General features: G+C 45.7%; 1 protein-coding gene across 1 annotated transcript; it reads left to right on the top strand.

Annotated features, from left to right (window-relative positions):
• Positions 1–1,556: 1,556 nt before the first annotated feature.
• Positions 1,557–18,298, top strand: LOC138795362 (vomeronasal type-2 receptor 26-like). The gene is made up of 7 exons (XM_069974349.1): positions 1,557–1,582; positions 2,152–2,220; positions 7,122–7,413; positions 8,439–9,260; positions 14,427–14,630; positions 14,754–14,877; positions 17,391–18,298. The coding sequence occupies exons 1-7, from the start codon at positions 1,557–1,559 to the stop codon at positions 18,296–18,298; spliced, it is 2,445 nt and encodes an 814-aa protein (XP_069830450.1).
• The last annotated feature ends 1,951 nt before the right edge of the window (positions 18,299–20,249 follow it).

Genomic DNA, 20,249 nt, shown 5'->3' with positions numbered 1-20,249 from the left:
CTACCTTAAAAGTGCAGTCTTAGTCAGATCCCTGTATAAGTAGGAAGCAAGACAAGGCGCAGCTAACAGTTCCCCCTCAGATTACTTTACACAACACTATGCAGTGTTAAACTCCCACAGGAGATGACAAATCAGAGATACCCTCAATCCACGCCGTGGACTAGGAGTCAAAGTGCAGGACAGTGTCCACGAAAGCCAAAGAAGCTAGTAACTTATCCGGATACAGCAAAGTTGCTAAGAACCTAGGAACTCTATCTCGCAGTGCGGTTGTCAGCAGGAAATCCTCAGCATTCCGCTCATCCCAGGTTAGAAGGTCTGGGGCCTTGTGTCACCCTTTAGGACGGGTCCCCCGACACTGGTGGGCATTAGGTGGCGCAAAGACCCAAAGGTCAAAACACAGGCACAAGTATTCTCTTCTTCTTGTTCTAAGATTTTTTCTACCTCATCCACCAACATCCCGGCAGAGCACAGTACTACTTGGGTTGGGACGCTCACGACATCCTCCTATCTGCTCCTCTGATCCTTTGTATCGCTCAACACGCAACTCAGTCAGCACAACTGTACTCGTCACTGTATCCCTATCACAGATCTGGTTGCTGTATTATCAAGTGTACTATGGAGTGTATTATCAAGTGCTTTCTCAAGAGAAACATACCCTATCAAAGGAAAAGTTGTATTATTTTACTTACTAAGTAAAACGAGATTATTTATGATAAAGAGACTCTGTGATTCTTCTCCCCACACCAACACATCTATAGCACATCCTTGGGACATTTCCCCTTTCTGTGGGTGGCAGTACCAATAGTCCGGGTGGCTCAACACTCCACTCCGTACCACCGTGATTATAACAACCCAAGGGACCCCGTAGCAACTCAGCAGGTCACTGTCCACTAAAAGCAGGTGTGCCACCATACCTGTGTGCTGGCACTGGCGTCACGACATAACATCACTGGGCCCGGCTGTATCTCGGCCAACCACCATAGAACTGGCGTCACACCTCACCACCTAGCAAGTGAGCGGTGATCCTCCCACATAACACCTCGGGGGCACACCACATAAGCATGGCCAGCTTGCTTCTGCAGATCTATCTGGATAAAGTTCAGAAAAGGCACAAGGTCTTCTCAAAGACACATTTCTCAAGCTTTGCGTACCGTCTATTCTCTCTCAAACGCTGCAAGACCTGACGAACGTGTAAAAACCAGCTTACTCATCCTTGATCTGGTTGGACAGACCCTCCCAAAATAATGCCAGTAGAGCCTCATCTTTTCAGGCCAGTTCTGCTGCCATGGAACTGGGTGGCATACTGTCCATTGGTCAGAAAACTCTGACGTAGGAGAAACAGAGGCAAAGCTGTAGAGGAGACGTGGCCTAGTGCGTTGCCCATGCAGCTCAAGGTGGATCGGCAATGGTTTAAGAAGCCTCGACAGGACTTGGGGTCCCCATCAAATCAGGGGGGCCATGGAAACTAGATATCTTCCGCACTTAGGTCTGGTCATGAGGAGCCTGGAACTGTTGAAGCTGCTGGAACATGTGGTTCCTTAGGTAGCAGAGTGAAAATGGCGCAGTGCCAGGGATCAGACAGGTATCATAGTGTCCAGGCAGGCGGATTCAGAGGCAGGTCAGGCAATCTGAGTAAGCAATGAGAGAGGCAGGCGGTGCAGACAAGGGTCAGAAAGAAAGAGTCAGGATACACGAGAATACAGCAGAAACAGCAGACAGATCGATGGGAATGCTAGAATCCAGCAATGCTCTGGAAAGAAGCAGCAGGTAAAGCAGGTTTAACTAGGTCCAGGTGGCTCTGGACTGGCACACGGCAGTAGCAGGTGGAGATAAGCAGTTGGCCGCATGTGCATCCTAGTGGCCAGAGAAGGAGTAAGAAGATGTCGGAAGACATGAGCAGCCCTAGGACAATCATGGGGGACAGCACAGAAGCGGGAAGGGTAGCCCAAGTGTTGCTGACCCGGTCCTAAAGCCAGAATCCAGTCATTCAAGTTGGCCTCATATGTCCTCATATGCAAGGACAGGACTCTAAGTTAGTAAGTAAGTATACTCAAGGCACATTCATTCCCGGTACAACAAACATTTAACATATTGTTGATTTTTTATTTTTTACTGTCAGATCCGAGAAGAGAATAGTGAATAATTTTTCAGGACTATAACTGATGTCTCACGTGACTGTAACACTTATAGTAAGAGAAAAAGAAGCTGGAATCTCAGAAGGTGAACAGCTGAGGCTCTAACTAAATCCAGATCACATAGAGATGTATGACAGTGTACTGTATATAAGGAGCCAGAGAGGCAGATATCTAATACATTGTCCTCTATCCTATCCTGTTATATTGGGGTGACCTATATCCTACACCAGGCTCCGTGTCCCTGAGCTCTAGGGCCTCCTGTCCTGTTATATTGGGGTGTCCTATACCCTACACCAGGCTCTGTGTCCCTGAGCTCTACGGCCTCCTGTCCTGTTATATTGGGGTGTCCTATATCCTACACCAGGCTCCGTGTCCCTGAGCTCTATGGCCTCCTGTCCTGTTATATTGGGGTGTCCTATATACTACATCAGGCTCCGTGTCCCTGAGCTCTACGGCCTCCTGTCCTGTTATATTGGGGTGTCCTATATCCTACATCAGGCTCCGTGTCCCTGAGCTCTAGGGCCTCCTGTCCTGTTATATTGGGGTGTCCTATATCCTACATCAGGCTCCGTGTCCCTGAGCTCTACAGTCTGGTGTGCTGAGTTATATTGGGGTGTCCTATATCCTACACCAGGCTCCGTGTCCCTGAGCTCTAGGGCCTCCTGTCCTGTTATATTGGGGTGTCCTATATCCTACACCAGGCTCTGTGTCCCTGAGCTCTACGGCCTCCTGTCCTGTTATATTGGGGTGTCCTATATCCTACACCAGGCTCCGTGTCCCTGAGCTCTATGGCCTCCTGTCCTGTTATATTGGGGTGTCCTATATACTACATCAGGCTCCGTGTCCCTGAGCTCTACGGCCTCCTGTCCTGTTATATTGGGGTGTCCTATATCCTACATCAGGCTCCGTGTCCCTGAGCTCTAGGGCCTCCTGTCCTGTTATATTGGGGTGTCCTATATCCTACATCAGGCTCCGTGTCCCTGAGCTCTACAGTCTGGTGTGCTGAGTTATATTGGGGTGTCCTATATCCTACACCAGGCTCCGTGTCCCTGAGCTCTACGGCCTCCTGTCCTGTTATATTGGGGTGTCCTATATCCTACATCAGGCTCCGTGTCCCTGAGCTCTAGGGCCTCCTGTCCTGTTATATTGGGGTGTCCTCTATCCTACATCAGGCTCTGTGTCCCTGAGCTCTACGGCCTCCTGTCCTGTTATATTGGGGTGTCCTATATCCTACATCAGGCTCCGTGTCCCTGAGCTCTACGGCCTCCTGTCCTGTTATATTGGGGTGTCCTATATCCTACACGATTCTCCATGTCCCTGAGCTCTACGGCCTCCTGTCCTGTTATATTGGGGTGTCCTATATCCTACACCAGGCTCCGTGTCCCTGAGCTCTACGGCCTCCTGTCCTGTTATATTGGGGTGTCCTATATCCTACATCAGGCTCCGTGTCCCTGAGCTCTAGGGTCTCCTGTCCTGTTATATTGGGGTGACCTATATCCTACATCAGGCTCCGTGTCCCTGAGCTCTAGGGCCTCCTGTCCTGTTATATTGGGGTGACCTATATCCTACATCAGGCTCCGTGTCCCTGAGCTCTAGGGTCTCCTGTCCTGTTATATTGGGGTGTCCTATATCCTACATCAGGCTCCATGTCCCTGAGCTCTAGGGCCTCCTGTCCTGTTATATTGGGGTGTCCTATATCCTACATCAGGCTCCGTGTCCCTGAGCTCTACAGCCTCCTATCCTGTTATATTGGGGTGTCCTATATCCTACATCAGGCTCTGTGTCCCTGAGCTCTAGGGCCTCCTGTCCTGTTATATTGGGGTGTCCTATATCCTACATCAGGCTCCGTGTCCCTGAGCTCTAGGGCCTCCTGTCCTGTTATATTGGGGTGTCCTATATCCTACATCAGGCTCCGTGTCCCTGAGCTCTAGGGCCTCCTGTCCTGTTATATTGGGGTGTCCTATATCCTACATCAGGCTCTGTGTCCCTGAGCTCTAGGGCCTCCTGTCCTGTTATATTGGGGTGTCCTATATCCTACATCAGGCTCCGTGTCCCTGAGCTCTAGGGCCTCCTGTCCTGTTATATTGGGGTGTCCTATATCCTACATTAGGCTCCGTGTCCCTGAGCTCTACAGCCTCCTGTCCTGTTATATTGGGGTGTCCTATATCCTACATCAGGCTCCGTGTCCCTGAGCTCTAGGGCCTCCTGTCCTGTTATATTGGGGTGTCCTATATCCTACATCAGGCTCCGTGTCCCTGAGCTCTACGGCCTCCTGTCCTGTTATATTGGGGTGTCCTATATCCTACATCAGGCTCCGTGTCCCTGAGCTCTACGGCCTCCTGTCCTGTTATATTGGGGTGTCCTATATCCTACACCAGGCTCCGTGTCCCTGAGCTCTACGGCCTCCTGTCCTGTTAGATTGGGGTGTCCTATATCCTACATCAGGCTCCGTGTCCCTGAGCTCTACGGCCTCCTGTCCTGTTATATTGGGGTGTCCTATATCCTACATCAGGTTCCGTGTCCCTGAGCTCTACGGTCTCGTGTGCTGAGTTATATTGGGGTGTCCTATATCCTACACCAGGCTCTGTGTCCCTGAGCTCTAGGGCCTCCTGTCCTGTTATATTGGGGTGTCCTATATCCTACATCAGGCTCCGTGTCCCTGAGCTCTACAGTCTCGTGTGCTGAGTTATATTGGGGTGTCCTATATCCTACACCAGGCTCTGTGTCCCTGAGCTCTAGGGCCTCCTGTCCTGTTATATTGGGGTGTCCTATATCCTACATCAGGCTCCGTGTCCCTGAGCTCTACAGTCTCGTGTGCTGAGTTATATTGGGGTGTCCTATATCCTACACCAGGCTCCGTGTCCCTGAGCTCTAGGGCCTCCTGTCCTGTTATATTGGGGTGTCCTATATCCTACATCAGGCTCCGTGTCCCTGAGCTCTACAGTCTCGTGTGCTGAGTTATATTGGGTTGTCCTCTATCCTACACGATGCTCCATGTCCCTGAGCTCTACGGCCTCCTCCTTCTGCTCTGTATCATATTGGGGTGCTCAGCCTTATCTGGGGGAGTCCTGCACAGACCTGTACTCTCCGCACACACCAGGATGGTCCTTTTCCTTGTCCTGATTCTGTATGTGACACATTGTAGATCCCAGAACCCACCACCGGCCTGTGATTTGCACCTGGTGAATATTATAGAGGATTATGAATATTTTCGGGATGGGGACGTCATCGTTGGAGGAGTCTTCACCGTCAATAATTTTATAAATCAGCTTTTATTCTATAAGTTTATTCCTACTGACATATGCTTGAGGTAAGGGAATGTTTCAGAGCTCCCTGGTCCACATCTTCTGGGTTCAGAACGTAGATGCTGTCATCAGATGTGAGACTGCATTTTGCTAGAGCTGTTGTAGTTGTCCAGTAGACCTCCTGTGGTGTGGTGGTACACCTCCGATATGGAGGAGGTACGGCCGGTCACTTGCTAGGTGGTGAAGTGTGACGCCAGTTCTATGGTGGTTGGCCGAGATGTTGTGACACCAGTGCCGGTTGGGCACACTGGTATGGTGGCACACCTGCTTTTATTTTAAAGGGCCGGATACACCTTGTTCACCTGTAAACAGTGTCCTGCTGGGTTGTTGTGGGGCCCCTTAGGTACTTATCATGGTGGTCCGGAGTGGAATAGTGACCTACCCGGACTATCGGCACTGCCACTCACAGAAAGGGGAGATGACCCAAGGAGTGTGTGTGTACTGTGTTGGTGCTTGACGAGGAATTACAGAGTCTCTTTATCATAAATAAAATCTGTTTTACTCCGAAGACACTTGTATACAACAGGTCATACAGCTTGGCATTGATGTAAGACTTTATACTTAATAAGACACTTTATAGTTCAGGATGCAGATCTGTAGTGAGAGTATAGAGAGTGGTACAGTCGTGCTGACTGGGTTGCGTGTTAAGAATAGAGAATCAGAAGAGTAGAGAGGAGGATGTTGTGAGAGTCCCAACCCAAGTAGTACTGTGCTCTGCCGGGAAGTCGGCAGTAGAAATAGAAAAATACTTGAGAAGAGAGAGAATACTTGTGCCTGTGTTTTGACTCTTTTGGTCTTTGCACCACCTATTGCCCTACCAGTGTCGGAGGACCCGTCCTAGTGGGTGACACAAGCCCCAGACCTTGTTACCTGGTATGAGCACAATGATAGATTGCATAGGCTTCCAGCAACTTTGCTCTACCCAGATCAGTTTACTTTTTTTTATATATATACTGTCCTGTACTGTGACTCTCCACAGCGTGGGTTGAGATGATCTCTGACTTGTCTTCTCTAGTAAAGGGTTTAACACTGCATAGTGTTGTGTGGAGTTACTTGAGAAGAAAATGTAGGTTGCATCCTGTCTCTGCAGGGTCTAGCGGTAAAAGACACTGCTCTTCCTCTACCTATGTGACTTCCTATCTACAGTCCCTGTAAGGTGTATGGGTGAAGAGTGCATATGTAAGATGTAAACAGAGAAATAATAGGTTACAAGAAGAAAGTACTCTCATTGGTCTACAGATCCATGTGACATACAAACAAACAATAGCGCCTTCAGTACTACAACTGTGCAACACTGAATACACATACTTACAATAGCGACATCTTGTGGCAAAACTTTACACTACCACATCACCACTTACACACAAAAAGTACAGGCTTTTACGAAGGGTGTAACTAATAGCAACACCCATGGTGGGACACCACACTCCAGTAGCGCTCTGACTGATCCCAGTTATCAGAGGAGACGTGCTGCACTCTGGAACATCCTGGATATTGGGGACTATATCGTGGACATGTGTTGGCCATGGGTTGGGGAGTATGTGAAGCCTGTCTTTTTTTCAAGCAGCCCAACATTTGCTGTCACTATACAGTCCATTTTTATACGTCTATGATTCTTGGATTCTTCTCTGCATGATACCATCCCAATTATCCCTTATAACTACTATCCTTATCCTCACAGACCGGTGCCTCTCTATTACAAGGATCTTCTAACTTTCCGTTTCGCCATCGAGGGAATTAACCAAGATCAGGAGATATTACCCAATGTCTCTCTGGGATATCACGTATTCGACTCCTGCTCTGACAGTAAGAAAGCCATGAAGAGCGTCCTACGGATATTATCCGGACCTAGAATGACCGTCCCCAACTATTCCTGCAGAGGACGGATGAATGTAGCCGGTTTTATCGGAGATCAGGGATCCGCTACTACACTGTCCATGGCTCAGATCTTGGGATTATACCGACACTCCCAGGCAGGTGGTGGTGTCTTACAGACCAGATGCACACTGGTCAGGATTTAGTACAATCCAAACAAATACACAGCACATAATGTTGGTGTTTTTGGTGTTGATTTTTTAAAGGGATATTCTGGTATCAAAAGGTATTTAAATACTCATCACCCCAAGGTATATAACTTACTAATATGATGTTATTGTACTGGCTTTAGCATGTTTTGTAGTTGTATAGTTCTTCCATTGTTGTGTAGTTCTTCCACTGTCAGTGTGGTGTTGACTTTCGCTCCAGCTTTACAGCTTCTCAGTTTCTGTCTCTGGCCTCAGACAATGCAGCATCCTCTTCTGCATTGTCATCATCTCTGACCACCCCCTACAGCATATATCACCTCACCATCTCCCTGTCATGTACACATATAGATATATATCTTTATTGGGACATTTAGGGAGAATGAGGTGTGAATACATGTTACCTTGTACTGAATGATGCCACAGGCCAAGGAGCAGACAGGGAATGAACACAGCAGGTGCTGCAGATTTACTGACTGCAGAGCAATAGACTGCTGTGTACTGAAATGTCCTGGTTGGGGAACTGTCAGGAGTAATGTGGGAGGGAAACCGGCAGGGTGGGAGGGTCGTGATGGATAACTGAGGGTAAGCAATGCATTCTGGGAATTTTTTGAGCAGTTTTGAGCAACTGGGCAACCAGGAAGGAGAGAGCAATAAAAACCCTGATACAGTGATACCCTCAGTCGTGGTCCAGGGTTTCCTATATCCAGCCTCATATCCCCAAAACCCTATATAAATTCTTTTCACTCTTCTATTCTATTCCAAAATATAATTTCACAGTTTTTATGAGATAATACCATTTCATCTGTCTTGTATTATTATCACAATAATTACAGCCTTGGTGCTATAAGAGAGTTAGCGTACCACTCAGACCCCAGGACGAATGCTTCGGCAGTGCCGTAACACCCGCTAGCCTGCACATTAACACCTTGCTGCTGACTCCTCGGCCATATATATTCTTCTATTGTATTTTTCAGATCAGCTACGGGGCCACAAGTTACGTCCTCAGTGACAGAAATCTCTACCCAACATTTTACCGTACAATTCAAACTATCCGGATGAGTTATTTGGTTTTATCCAGACTGATTGCTTTCTTTGGATGGACGTGGGTGGGGATTGTCTCTTCGGATGATGAGAGTGGTGATGAGGAGATTCAGATTGTGGCACAATATCTGACCATGAATGGGATCTGTGTGGCCTACACCATCAAGGTGAAGTATGTGAAGTTACGTGATCTAGATGAGATTGAGAGAAGAAACATGGAGACCATCAGGAAGTCTTCAGCCCAGGTCATACTACTCTGCGGGAGGTATTCTCCAGCCCTTGCAGATCGCTTACATGCAATACGAGACGTGCTCCGGGATAAAACGCTGGTCTTCGGTCCTGCATTTGCTTTAATCACAACTCTCATTGAGCATCATCGAGAGGCGTTTCATGGGAGTTTGGCTCTTGAGCCTTCTGTGTTGCCTCTTCCAGATATAAGAAGCTTCTATGAAAGTTTTCAGACCAGAAGTCACCCAGAAGATATGTTACTGGCTCATATATGGCTGGTGAACTTCCACTGCTTATCAAGAGATCCCAGAATGAATCAATTTCATCAATCGGTATACAAGATTTCTCTCCGTAACTGCACGGGGACAGAACGGGTCACAGATTTTCATAACTTTAAAGGCCTAGGCTTTTCTGACCGAGTGTATAAAGCTGTATATATATTGGCCCAGGCTCTACATGATCTATACATGTCTATAGACAGACTGTCAGGTGATAAGATCGCTCTTCTCCATAGATACAGACATAAGGTAATGAATTGTAAGATGATGGTTTTGAAAACTAAAGACCAGTACTGTAAAGACTAGCAGGTGTGTTACCATTGTGCTAAGTAACAGGCAGGGCTGTGGAGTCGGTAAGCCGCAGCTCCGACTCCTGAATTTTATCAGGACCGACTCCCGACTCGGCCTCCTGCTCCATGATAAATGGCCGGTCAGATACCAGGGGAGATATCTATCACACCGGCTCAGCAGCTTCTCCCTAATGTCCTACATGATCCTGGGGCGACTTCTGAGGGAGTATATACTGTATATACAGCAGCTTCTCCTGTGTGCAGTGGATGCAGCCAGTCTCCAGCCTCCATGTCCTGAACTACTCACAACTAGACTAGATGGAGCAGGTGGGCTTTTCCTGCTGACATCTTCTATGTTTCTAACTAAATATTCTCCATACTCACAGAAACACTAACACTGCCAGATACCTGTAATACAGAGGGGTCAGCCATAGTGATATAGAGGGGTCACACATAGTGATATAGAGGGGTCACACATAGTGATATAGAGGGGTCACACATAGTGATATAGAGAGAGGTCACACATAGTGATATAGAGAGGGGTCACACATAGTGATATAGAGGGGGGGTCACACATAGTGATATAGAGAGAGGTCACACATAGTGATATAGAGAGGGGTCACACATAGCGATATAGAGAGGGGTCACACATAGTGATATAGAGAGGGGTCACACATAGCGATATAGAGAGGGGTCACACATAGTGATATAGAGAGGGGTCACACATAGTGATATATAGAGGGGTCACACATAGTGATATAGAGAGGTCACACATAGTGATATAGAGGGGTCACACATAGTGATATAGAGGGGGTCACACATAGTGATATAGAGGGGGTCACACATAGTGATATAGAGGGGGTCACACATAGTGATATAGAGGGGGTCACACATAGTGATATAGAGGGGTCACACATAGTGATATAGAGAGGTCACACATAGTGATATAGAGAGGGGTCACACATAGTGATATAGAGAGGTTACACATAGTGATAGAGAGGGGGTCACACATAGTGATATAGAGAGGGGTCACACATAGTGATATAGAGAGAGGTCACACATAGTGATATAGAGAGGGGTCACACATAGTGATATAGAGAGGGGTCACACATAGTGATATAGAGAGGGGTCACACATAGTGATATAGAGAGGGGTCACACATAGTGATATAGAGAGGTCACACATAGTGATATAGAGAGGGGTCACACATAGTGATATAGAGAGGTCACACATAGTGATATAGAGGGGTCACACATAGTGATATAGAGGGGTCACACATAGTGATATAGAGAGGGGTCACACATAGTGATATAGAGAGGGGGTCACACATAGTGATATAGAGGGGTCACACATAGTGATATAGAGAGGGGTCACACATAGTGATATAGAGAGAGGTCACACACAGTGATATAGAGAGGTCACACATAGTGATATAGAGAGGGGTCACACATAGTGATATAGAGAGGGGTCACACATAGTGATATAGAGAGGGGTCACACATAGTGATATAGAGAGGGGTCACACATAGTGATATAGAGAGAGGTCACACATAGTGATATAGAGAGGGGTCACACATAGTGATATAGAGGGGTCACACATAGTGATATAGAGAGGGGTCACACATAGTGATATAGAGAGGTCACACACAGTGATATACAGGGGGTCACAGTGGTATAGAGAGGGGTCACACAGTGATATAGAGAGAGGCCACACATAGTGATATAGAGAGGTCACACATAGTGATATACAGGGGGTCACACATAGTGATATAGAGAGGGGTCATACACAGTGATATACAGGGGGTCACAGTGGTATAGAGAGGGGTCACACAGTGATATAGAGAGAGGCCACACATAGTGATATAGAGAGGTCACACATAGTGATATACAGGGGGTCACACATAGTGATATAGAGAGGGGTCATACATAGTGATATACAGGGGGTCACACATAGTGATATAGAGAGGGGTGACACATAATGATATACAGGGGGTCACACATAGTGATATAGAGAGGGGTCACACACAGTGATATAGAGAGGGGTCACACATAGTGATATAGAGGGGTCACACATAGTGATATACAGGGGGTCACACATAGTGATATAGAGGGGTCACTTATAGTGATATAGAGAGGGGTCACACATAGTGATATAGAGGGGTCACACATAGTGATATAGAGAGGGGTCACACATAGTGATATAGAGGTCACACAGTGATATAGGACACTGTGGGGCACGCAATAGCACGCACACACACACACACACACACACAGCCTGCTGCAGCCATAGCACACACACACACAGCCTGCTGCAGTTATAGCACACACACAGCTTGCTGCAGCCATAGCACACACACACACAGCCTGCTGCAGCCATAGCACACACACAGCTTGCTGCAGCCATAGCACACACACAGCCTGCTGCAGTTATAGCACACACACACAGTTTGCTGCAGCCATAGCGCACACCACACACACAGTTTGCTGCAGCCATAGCGCACACCACACACACAGCTTGCTGCAGCCATAGCACACACACACACACACCGATTGCTGCACCCATAGCACACACACACACACACACAGCCTGCTGCAGCCATACTGTGCACACACACACACACACACAGCCTGCTGCAGCCATAGCACACACACAGCCTGCTGCAGTGATAGCACACACACACACAGCTGCAGCCATAGAACACTGAAGAAAAACACACAATCTTCTCCCAGAGAGAAAACACCACACTGAGGACAGAGGTTACAGCTACACTACTTATGTCTCCTCCTCCTCCTCTATATTACACAGGATATCTCCATATTACACTGCTGCTCATATACAGTCATCAGCATCCAGGAAGAGACCAGCACAGATCTCCCCCCACACAATGGACTCTTCCAGCTCAGGAACAAACTGCCAAATAGTGACCGACAACCTCTCCCCGACCACCCAGTGTCCTATTACTGATATATTCCCCGACCACCCTTATGTAATAGAGCCAGTGTCCTATTACTGATATATTCCCCGACCACCCTTATGTAATAGGGCCAGTGTCCTATTACTGATATATTCCCCGACCACCCTTATCTAATCGGGACAGTGTCCTATTACTGATATATTCCCCGACCACCCTTATGTAATAGGGCCAGTGTCCTATTACTGATATATTCCCCGACCACCCTTCTGTAATAGGGCCAGTGCCCTATTACTGATATATTCCCCGACCACCCTTATGTAATAGGGCCAGTGTCCTATTACTGATATATTCCCCGACCACCCTTATGTAATAGGGCCAGTGTCCTTTTAGAAAGTTGCTCATAATATATATTCATGAGCAAAACTTGTAAAATTCATATAAAAATTAAATTCTACATTTTTTAAAGATTTTTTTAAAGCTGGAGTCGGTACTTTTTTCCCTACTCCAACTCCGACTCCGACTCCAGCCAAAACTAGCTCCGACTCCATGACTCCGACTCCACAGCCCTGGTAACAGGTCTGGTATTACTCTGGTATTTAACCATTAAATCAGGATAAGATCAGGACCAGTCAATACTAATGATAAGTGAACTAAACTTCCCTAACAGAGGTTCGTTACGAAACGTTCAGTTCCCGACTGATCCAAATTTTTGAAAAGTTCGTACAAACCTAGTCCAAATTGTCATTCACAATGACACTTATTCTGCTGCCAGACATGGTTTTAGAACAGGCCACCTGATGTAAACTGACAGGTGACTCACTGGGTTAGTGCTACCCAGAAGAGCAGTGGACGTTGGTGAATCACTGATGCACAATGATTAATTGTACATCAGTGATCCACCAATGTCCACAGCTCTCCTGGGTAATGTTAACCCTCTTGATAAGGAGAACGTGTGTTTAAGCAATAATCAAGTCTTGTCACATGCCAGTTCCTATAATTCTCTCCTGAGGAAATCGGCTACAGAGGTTTAAGGGGGCTGTACATAGGTGGTGTTGATATTAATGGATGTTATAGTTTCCCCTGCAGCCAACTTCCTAATACTTTTGTCTGAGGTGATCACAGAGATGCCCTTGGTTTTGGTGAGGTGCAGTAGAAATCAGCCAATGGGGAAATGAGCTTAAATGGTTCGATAGTGACTATACTCGAACATCAGGTACAACGATTTACAGTCTATGATCTGTGGAGTACCTTCAAAATGGCCACCAGACAATGATGGGTCACTTCAGATGGGTCAATAAGTACAAATTTCATTTTCAAATACAACAGTTATATACCTCATATTCAATGCAATAGCAGCATAGGTGAATATTCCTAAATATAGTGCAATAGACCAATATCACAATAAATAGAAACCTGAGTTATAAAGCAGGATGGGCTTCTGCCCAATAGGAAACACTCAAAGTGATTGATAAGTCACTTTTCACTTCTAATGGTGACTTGACATAACTACAAACACCTGTAAATAAAAGAGTCTGGTGACTACTGCAGTGGTGCCAAGATAACATAAAGCTTCTGCCACTGTAAATCTGTATAGCGTCCCTTTTTGTACATAGAGGTCCTCTAGCACATAGCAAGTAGCATCTATTAGAGTCTCTTCACGCTTCTCAGCCCCCCCCCCCCCCCCCCCCCCCCCCCCCCCCCCCGGAGAAACACTTCTTCCATTAAACTCAATAGGACATTAAAAAGCATATTTTTACGCTGTTTTCGCAGCAAAAGAGTCCCAATATTCCTACTATAATAGTTGCCATCGTTTAGCTGTTTTATTGCTGTTTGGTCCAGATGAACGCAAACTTTGTGTCAAAGTTTGGCTAACCTGACAAACTTTTGAAAAATTCTAGTCACTACTTCTAAGCGTGGTCCTGGTATAGGTAATGGTTGGCCAAGCAGGCCAAGAAATACTGCTGGGCTAAGGTAAAGGGTCTGGGACAAGGTAAGTCAAGGTATAGTCTGATGTTTAGGGTTGGCACTGGGTGGACCATTAATCCACCAGGAGCCTCCCGCCAGTTTTATAAGCACAGACCCCAACACCTGTATAATCACTGATAGTAACAAAAACCACCACAGCTGCTCAGTGACTCTATGTACTTCTTCTCACATGTTTGAAAAGTTTTCTGAATACACCCAGACATGTCCTTCTTTTCATCCCCACAGCTTCACTGCTACCTGGAAAGCCAGAAAGATGGAGCTGGGAACCGTCTCTTCTATACAGATGGAGATTTCATCACCCAATACTCCATTGTGAATTGGCTCAGTTTACAGGACAGATCGTATGTTGGTTCTACAAAAATGACGGAAAACCATCTGACATTTAATATCAAAGCAGAGAAGATCATATGGAAGAACAGCGCCAACCAGGTGAGATGGGGGTGCTCTGCGCTTACTAGAAGGTTACTCCTTCCTGGAAGATCCTATTATACTATTCCTCAGATTGTACAGAGATCGCAGCATCATCCCGGAGTTTTCATTGTCTTTTTCTAGATTCCGACATCTCAATGTTCAGATCACTGTTTACCGGGAAATCGGAAAATCTCCAAATCCAATATCTATTCCTGCTGCTATGACTGTGTCCAGTGCTCCCAGGGAGAGATCTCCAACAAGACAGGTATTAAGATGTCATACTCTGGTCATGTGACCACAATATTATTACATTCCACCCCATCAAGAAATCTGGAAACAGATGTGTCCATCCTTACCTTTACTTTCCTTAAAGGACAACTCCAGCCAAAAGTATTTTTTAATATGGTATTACTTATGGAAAGTTAGACAAATTTCTAATGTACATTAATTATGGGAAATGCACATATACTGCTATTTCCCTTAATTTAGTAGATCGTGGAGTGTTAGAATTCTGTCAAAAACCATGACGTCACAAATCAGTTGTAATTCCTATGGAGTGTCCAGCAGGGGCGCACTATATATAGAAGTCAATGAGTACCATTAACTTCTATATATATATATATATATATATAGTGCGCCCCCTGCTGGACACTTTATAGATTCAATTGATGTGTATCTAAAAATGTATTTTACAGTACATTTTTGATTGAATACATTTATGGAATGGTACAATATGGTGCACTATATAGCGCTATCCACTCTAAATTTGGTGCTGCGTAACAGTATAGAGCTACTACCTGCAGGTAGCTCGTAATGGTAACAAAATAAAGCAAAGTATCTGATCGCGCTCCTCTTAATTGCTAAGTCCTCAGGGTGTTAGCTTAAAGTAGTGACTCTTTGTTCTCAGGCTAAATATACACAGTATTTAAACTCTTTCACTACAATGGAGTGTGGAAGATCAAAGTATATTGATATACATATATAGAGACGCAAGTAGTATATGTTAGTTAGATATATTTTGTATAAATAGTAGCGTTCCCCTCATCACAGCATTATACTATCCAAGGTCAGTTAGTATACTTGAGAAATGGAGCTATAATAAACGCACTCACCCTCTCACGGTTATTGTATAGCAGAGTCCCGATGTGCTCCAGTAATAAAAAGGATTCTAGTATGTTGTTCCAATATACAAAACAATACTTGGTTTGCTGTTCTGATCCTCTGTGATTGCTAGCAATCCTCTGTCTTCAGTTCTTTGCGTCCGGAGGAGCACGTCCCGGCCGGTGATGGCTCTATTGTCCGGTACTTTTGTAGAACAGGTGAGTCTCTCAGAAACTCAAAGTCTCAGAAGTTCAGTGCGACGTCATATCTTCTACTGATTCCTGAAAGGGTCAGAATACCTTCGACATGTTTCAAAGGGTAAGCCCCTCTTTCTCAAGAAGATCTTCTTGAGAAAGAGGGGCGTACCTATCGAAACATGGTACTCATTGACTTCTATATATAGTGCGCCCCCTGCTGGACACTCCATAGGAATTACAAGTGATTCGTAACGTCACGGTTTAGGACAGAATTCTAACACTCCACGATCTACTAAATTAAGGGAAATGGCAGTATATGTGCATTTCCCATAATTAATGTACATTAGAAATTTGTCTAACTTTCCATAAAAAATATTAAAAAAGGTTTAGTTTTCTATTGTTTCCTTTTGACAATAAAGTGACAGCACTCAGAAGTCTTACATAACAATTTAGAATAGAGTGAGCACTTAATTGAGTGCTAGTTACTTCAGTCACGCATTTTTCAGTGCTCGAGTGCTCGACTCAAATAATAAGAGCCCCATTGAATATTATAGGAGGTCTCCCCCTCTTGACAGAACAGAGGGAACCTGGCTCGAATAAAAATACTAGCAAGGGACAGTCTGGCCCCCAGGGGGTTAAGTTACCTCTGGGTGGCAGACTAAGCTCTATAAGGGGGGGAAGGGGGTTATACTGACTGCCCTGGGCTGCCGGCGTGGAGTCTCTTCTCTTTCATTTTCTTTAAGGCCAATGTACCATCAGGCCAGTGCCATAATAGACCGGTGCTGTGTGCGGGAATTGGCCACAGTTCAAAAAAAGGACTGCGGCACTGGCTTCCTCGCACCGGCGCCATTCTATTCATGTGCAACACTTGAAGCGAATGTACCTGATGATACATTCGCTTTAATGAGCCAATCACTGGGTGTCCACACATAACAGATTGTCATAGAGAGAAATGAGAGAGAGAGAGAAACGTATCCAAATCACTATAGGAGGATTTGCTGTGAATTGTCCTTTGATGCAATTCAGATTCAAATAGGTCGGAATTGTCTCTTTACCTGCCGGACCAAGTGAATACATAGCACATCCCTTACTACTTAAAAAATAATCTTTGGGCATTGCCAGAAGCGTCACCACCTCCTTTTGTGTAATAAAAAAGCAATGATGCACCGAGCATCACTGCTGACTGTAGGGGAATAGTAACTATAGTATTTGAGAGAAATCCTTTAACCAATATGTAATTTTCATGGCATCCCCACACTAGGGTACTATAGAAACTAAGTACCGAGCAGCGGGGCATAAGTCACATACCTCACTGCTCAGTACAATAGACTCCATAGTGTAGTCATACTGTGCCCAAAGCCAGGGGTTTTCTCAGTCAACAGCTCCGGATAGGTATCAATGGTCTGATGACTGTAGGTCCAGTTGCTGAGGATCTTATATTGTGTGATATCCAATAAATGGTCATCATCGTGTTTTCCAGACAGTGAAACCTGTGAGAAATGCTCAGACCTCCACTGGCCCAATGAGAAGAAGGATGGCTGTGTCCCAAAGCTGCTGGAGTTTCTCTCCTACACAGATGACACAATCGTTCTGGTTATTTCTCTGGTTTCTACATCATTTGCTTTCCTTACATTTATGATTCTTATGACTTTTATTCTGCACCAAGACACGGCCATCGTGAAGGCCAATAACAGGAACCTGAGCTTCCTTCTCCTGGTCTCCATCATGCTCAGCTTCCTCTGTGTCTTCTTGTTCCTCGGACATCCAGTGGACCTCACCTGCATGCTACGTCAGGTCTCATTCGGAATCCTCTTCTCTGTAGCAGTTTCTTGTGTCTTGGCCAAAACTGTCATGGTTTGCATTGCTTTCAGGGCCACTAAGCCCGGCAGCTCCTGGAAAAGCTGGATTGGAAGCAAGTGGTCCAATTCTCTGGTGTTGTTCTGCTCGTCCATCCAAGTAAAAATCTGCATGGGTTGGTTGGCCCTAGCACCCCCCTTCCCAGAGTCGGACACCAAAACCTATCAGGGGAAAATCATTGTGCAGTGTAACAAAGGCTCCACCATTGGGTTCTACTCTGTGCTGGGTTATTTGGGGGTCTTGGCTGCTGTTAGTTTTATTACAGCTTTTTCAGCTCGGACATTACCGGACAGCTTTAATGAGGCCAAGTACATCACCTTCAGCATGCTGGTGTTCTGCAGTGTCTGGACTGCCATGATCCCGGCTTATCTAAGCACCAAAGGGAAATACATGGTGGCCGTGGAGATATTCGCCATATTGGCTTCATGTGCTGGACTTTTAGGATGTATTTTCTTCCCAAAATGCTACATTATCCTATGGAGACCGGAACGCAACTCAAGGACGCATTTACTAGAGAGAAGGAACAGGTGATCGGGATATGTGCAATTGAGAAAGGTATATTCCTCTGACTTGGGTTAAGTCTAAAACCCAGAACTTGTCCTGGTTGTTAGAATTGTAAGAGAGAAGTGTGGGCTCCAATGCAAGTCTGGGGATGACACAGATGTGCCAAGGCCTGTAGTAGCCAAGAGCAAAGTTCTGGTATGAGTAATGTGCGTTTAAGGAGCTGGGTAGAGATGAGCAAACTTTTCAAAAGTTCAGTTCGGCAACTTCGGGTTTGTGCCGAACCAAACTTTAACAAACCTGCAGGCGTTTGTTTGTTTTGCTGCGGCTTATAAAAGCTGCTAATTTTACTTACCTATCCTCACTTTCCCAAAGTCCTTCTTCTCCGGTCTCTTTTTTGGTGACAGTCTGCTCAGCCAATCACTGGCGGCAGGTGCTGTCCGTCCCAGTCAGCCAGTCATTGGCTGAGCGGAGTTCAACAAAAAAAAGAGACCGGAGACTCTTGTCTGAGTGACAGCTACCTCAGCCAATCACTGCCTGACTTGGACTGGACCAGCTGAGCGGGCTGTCACTCTAGAGACAAGAGTCACAGCGCACTTAGCCAATCACTGGCTGCAGTGCTGTTCTGCCTTAGAAAGTGATTGACTGAACGGGCTGAAGACTCAAAAGACCGGAGGAGGACACCAGGGGAGCGCAGATAGGTGAGAAAACCCATGTTTTTTTTTTCTTTGATGTGCAACCGCCATCTTGCCGAACTTTTGCAAAAAGTTTTGTTTAGTGGAGAATTGAACTTTTTGCAATTCAAAACGAACCTGGGTTTGGCAGGCTCTGTTTGCTCATCTCTAATGCTGGCCTGAGAGTGAGGGACCACCCTTTGCTGACAACACCCTGTTCCACATAAAATCATTTCATAGATAAGGAATTAAAACTATTTTTGAAGTTCTTCGGGTGCTCATGAATCACTATCACTTCAGCACTTTTAGGTACTTGGATTTTTATCCATAGATTAGATGCATACTTTAAAAATATTATAACAATTTAATAGAACGGATACACAGTAGGCAGAATAACACTTTAAAGATTTCAAATTTTCTTAAAATTGATGTTTTGTCTAATGTAAATTCCAGAAATAATTTATAAGACGATAGATGGTTTTCTTGGAGAATAAAACAGTCCAGAATTAAACATGATGCAATGTTTAACCCCATCCCTGCCAAGCACGTATCTTATACCTTAAATTGGTGCGGTAACTCAGCCTGCAAGATGGTACGTGCAAGAGCTAAGATGTTAAAAATCAGTTTACTGGCGAGTTTTCTTTAAGGCGCTTAAAAAAACTGCAATAGAAGATAGACTTGGGTAAACAATACTTAAGGTTTGGAAAATCTCTTAGGAGTTACTTGAGGAAGACTTGGACTTGTAGTGGGGACTACCTGAAGGACACCTGCCCAATACGCCGCGAGGGCTTACAATCTATAAGGTAATGGGAGAGAAACAGGAGGCAAAGTGCAGCCAGTCAAGTGTGATGTAGAATTGGTATAGGTTGTAGACTACTTTGAAGAGATGAGTTTTCAGGTCACTTTTAAAGGACTTGATGGTGGATGAGAGCCGGATGTGTCGGGGCAGTGAGAGCTGGATGTGTCGGGGTAGCGAGTTATAGAGTATGGGGGAGACTCAGGCAAAGTCTTGGAGGCGGTTGTGCGAGGTAAAAACAAGGGGGGAGCACAGACAGAGGTCACTGGAGAATTAAAGGTTGTGTGAGGGACGGTAGCGGGATATCAGATCAGAGACGTACGGAGGGGACAGGTTGTGGATGGCCGTGTACGTCATGGTCAACAATTTAAAGTGAATATGTTGGGCAATGGGGAGCCAGTGGAGGGATTGGCAGAGGAGATAGGTAGAGGCAAAGCGAGAGGAAAAGTGGATTAGTCGGGAAGCAGAGTTAAGGATAGACTGGAGGGAAGCAAAGGAGTTAGCTGGAAGG

Source organism: Dendropsophus ebraccatus, chromosome 6 (genome assembly GCF_027789765.1).
Source record: "Dendropsophus ebraccatus isolate aDenEbr1 chromosome 6, aDenEbr1.pat, whole genome shotgun sequence".
NCBI lineage: Eukaryota > Metazoa > Chordata > Amphibia > Anura > Hylidae > Dendropsophus > Dendropsophus ebraccatus.
This window is presented reverse-complemented; position numbering and strand designations above follow the sequence as displayed.

Excerpts from the sequence above, each read along its gene's own strand:
- LOC138795362 (XM_069974349.1), top strand. The coding sequence starts at position 1,557 with ATGGCGCAGTGCCAGGGATCAGACAG. Across the intron at positions 14,631-14,753 it reads GGAAGAACAGCGCCAACCAG|ATTCCGACATCTCAATGTTC; the intron begins GTGAGATGGGGG and ends GTCTTTTTCTAG. Across the intron at positions 14,878-17,390 it reads AGAGATCTCCAACAAGACAG|ACAGTGAAACCTGTGAGAAA; the intron begins GTATTAAGATGT and ends CGTGTTTTCCAG.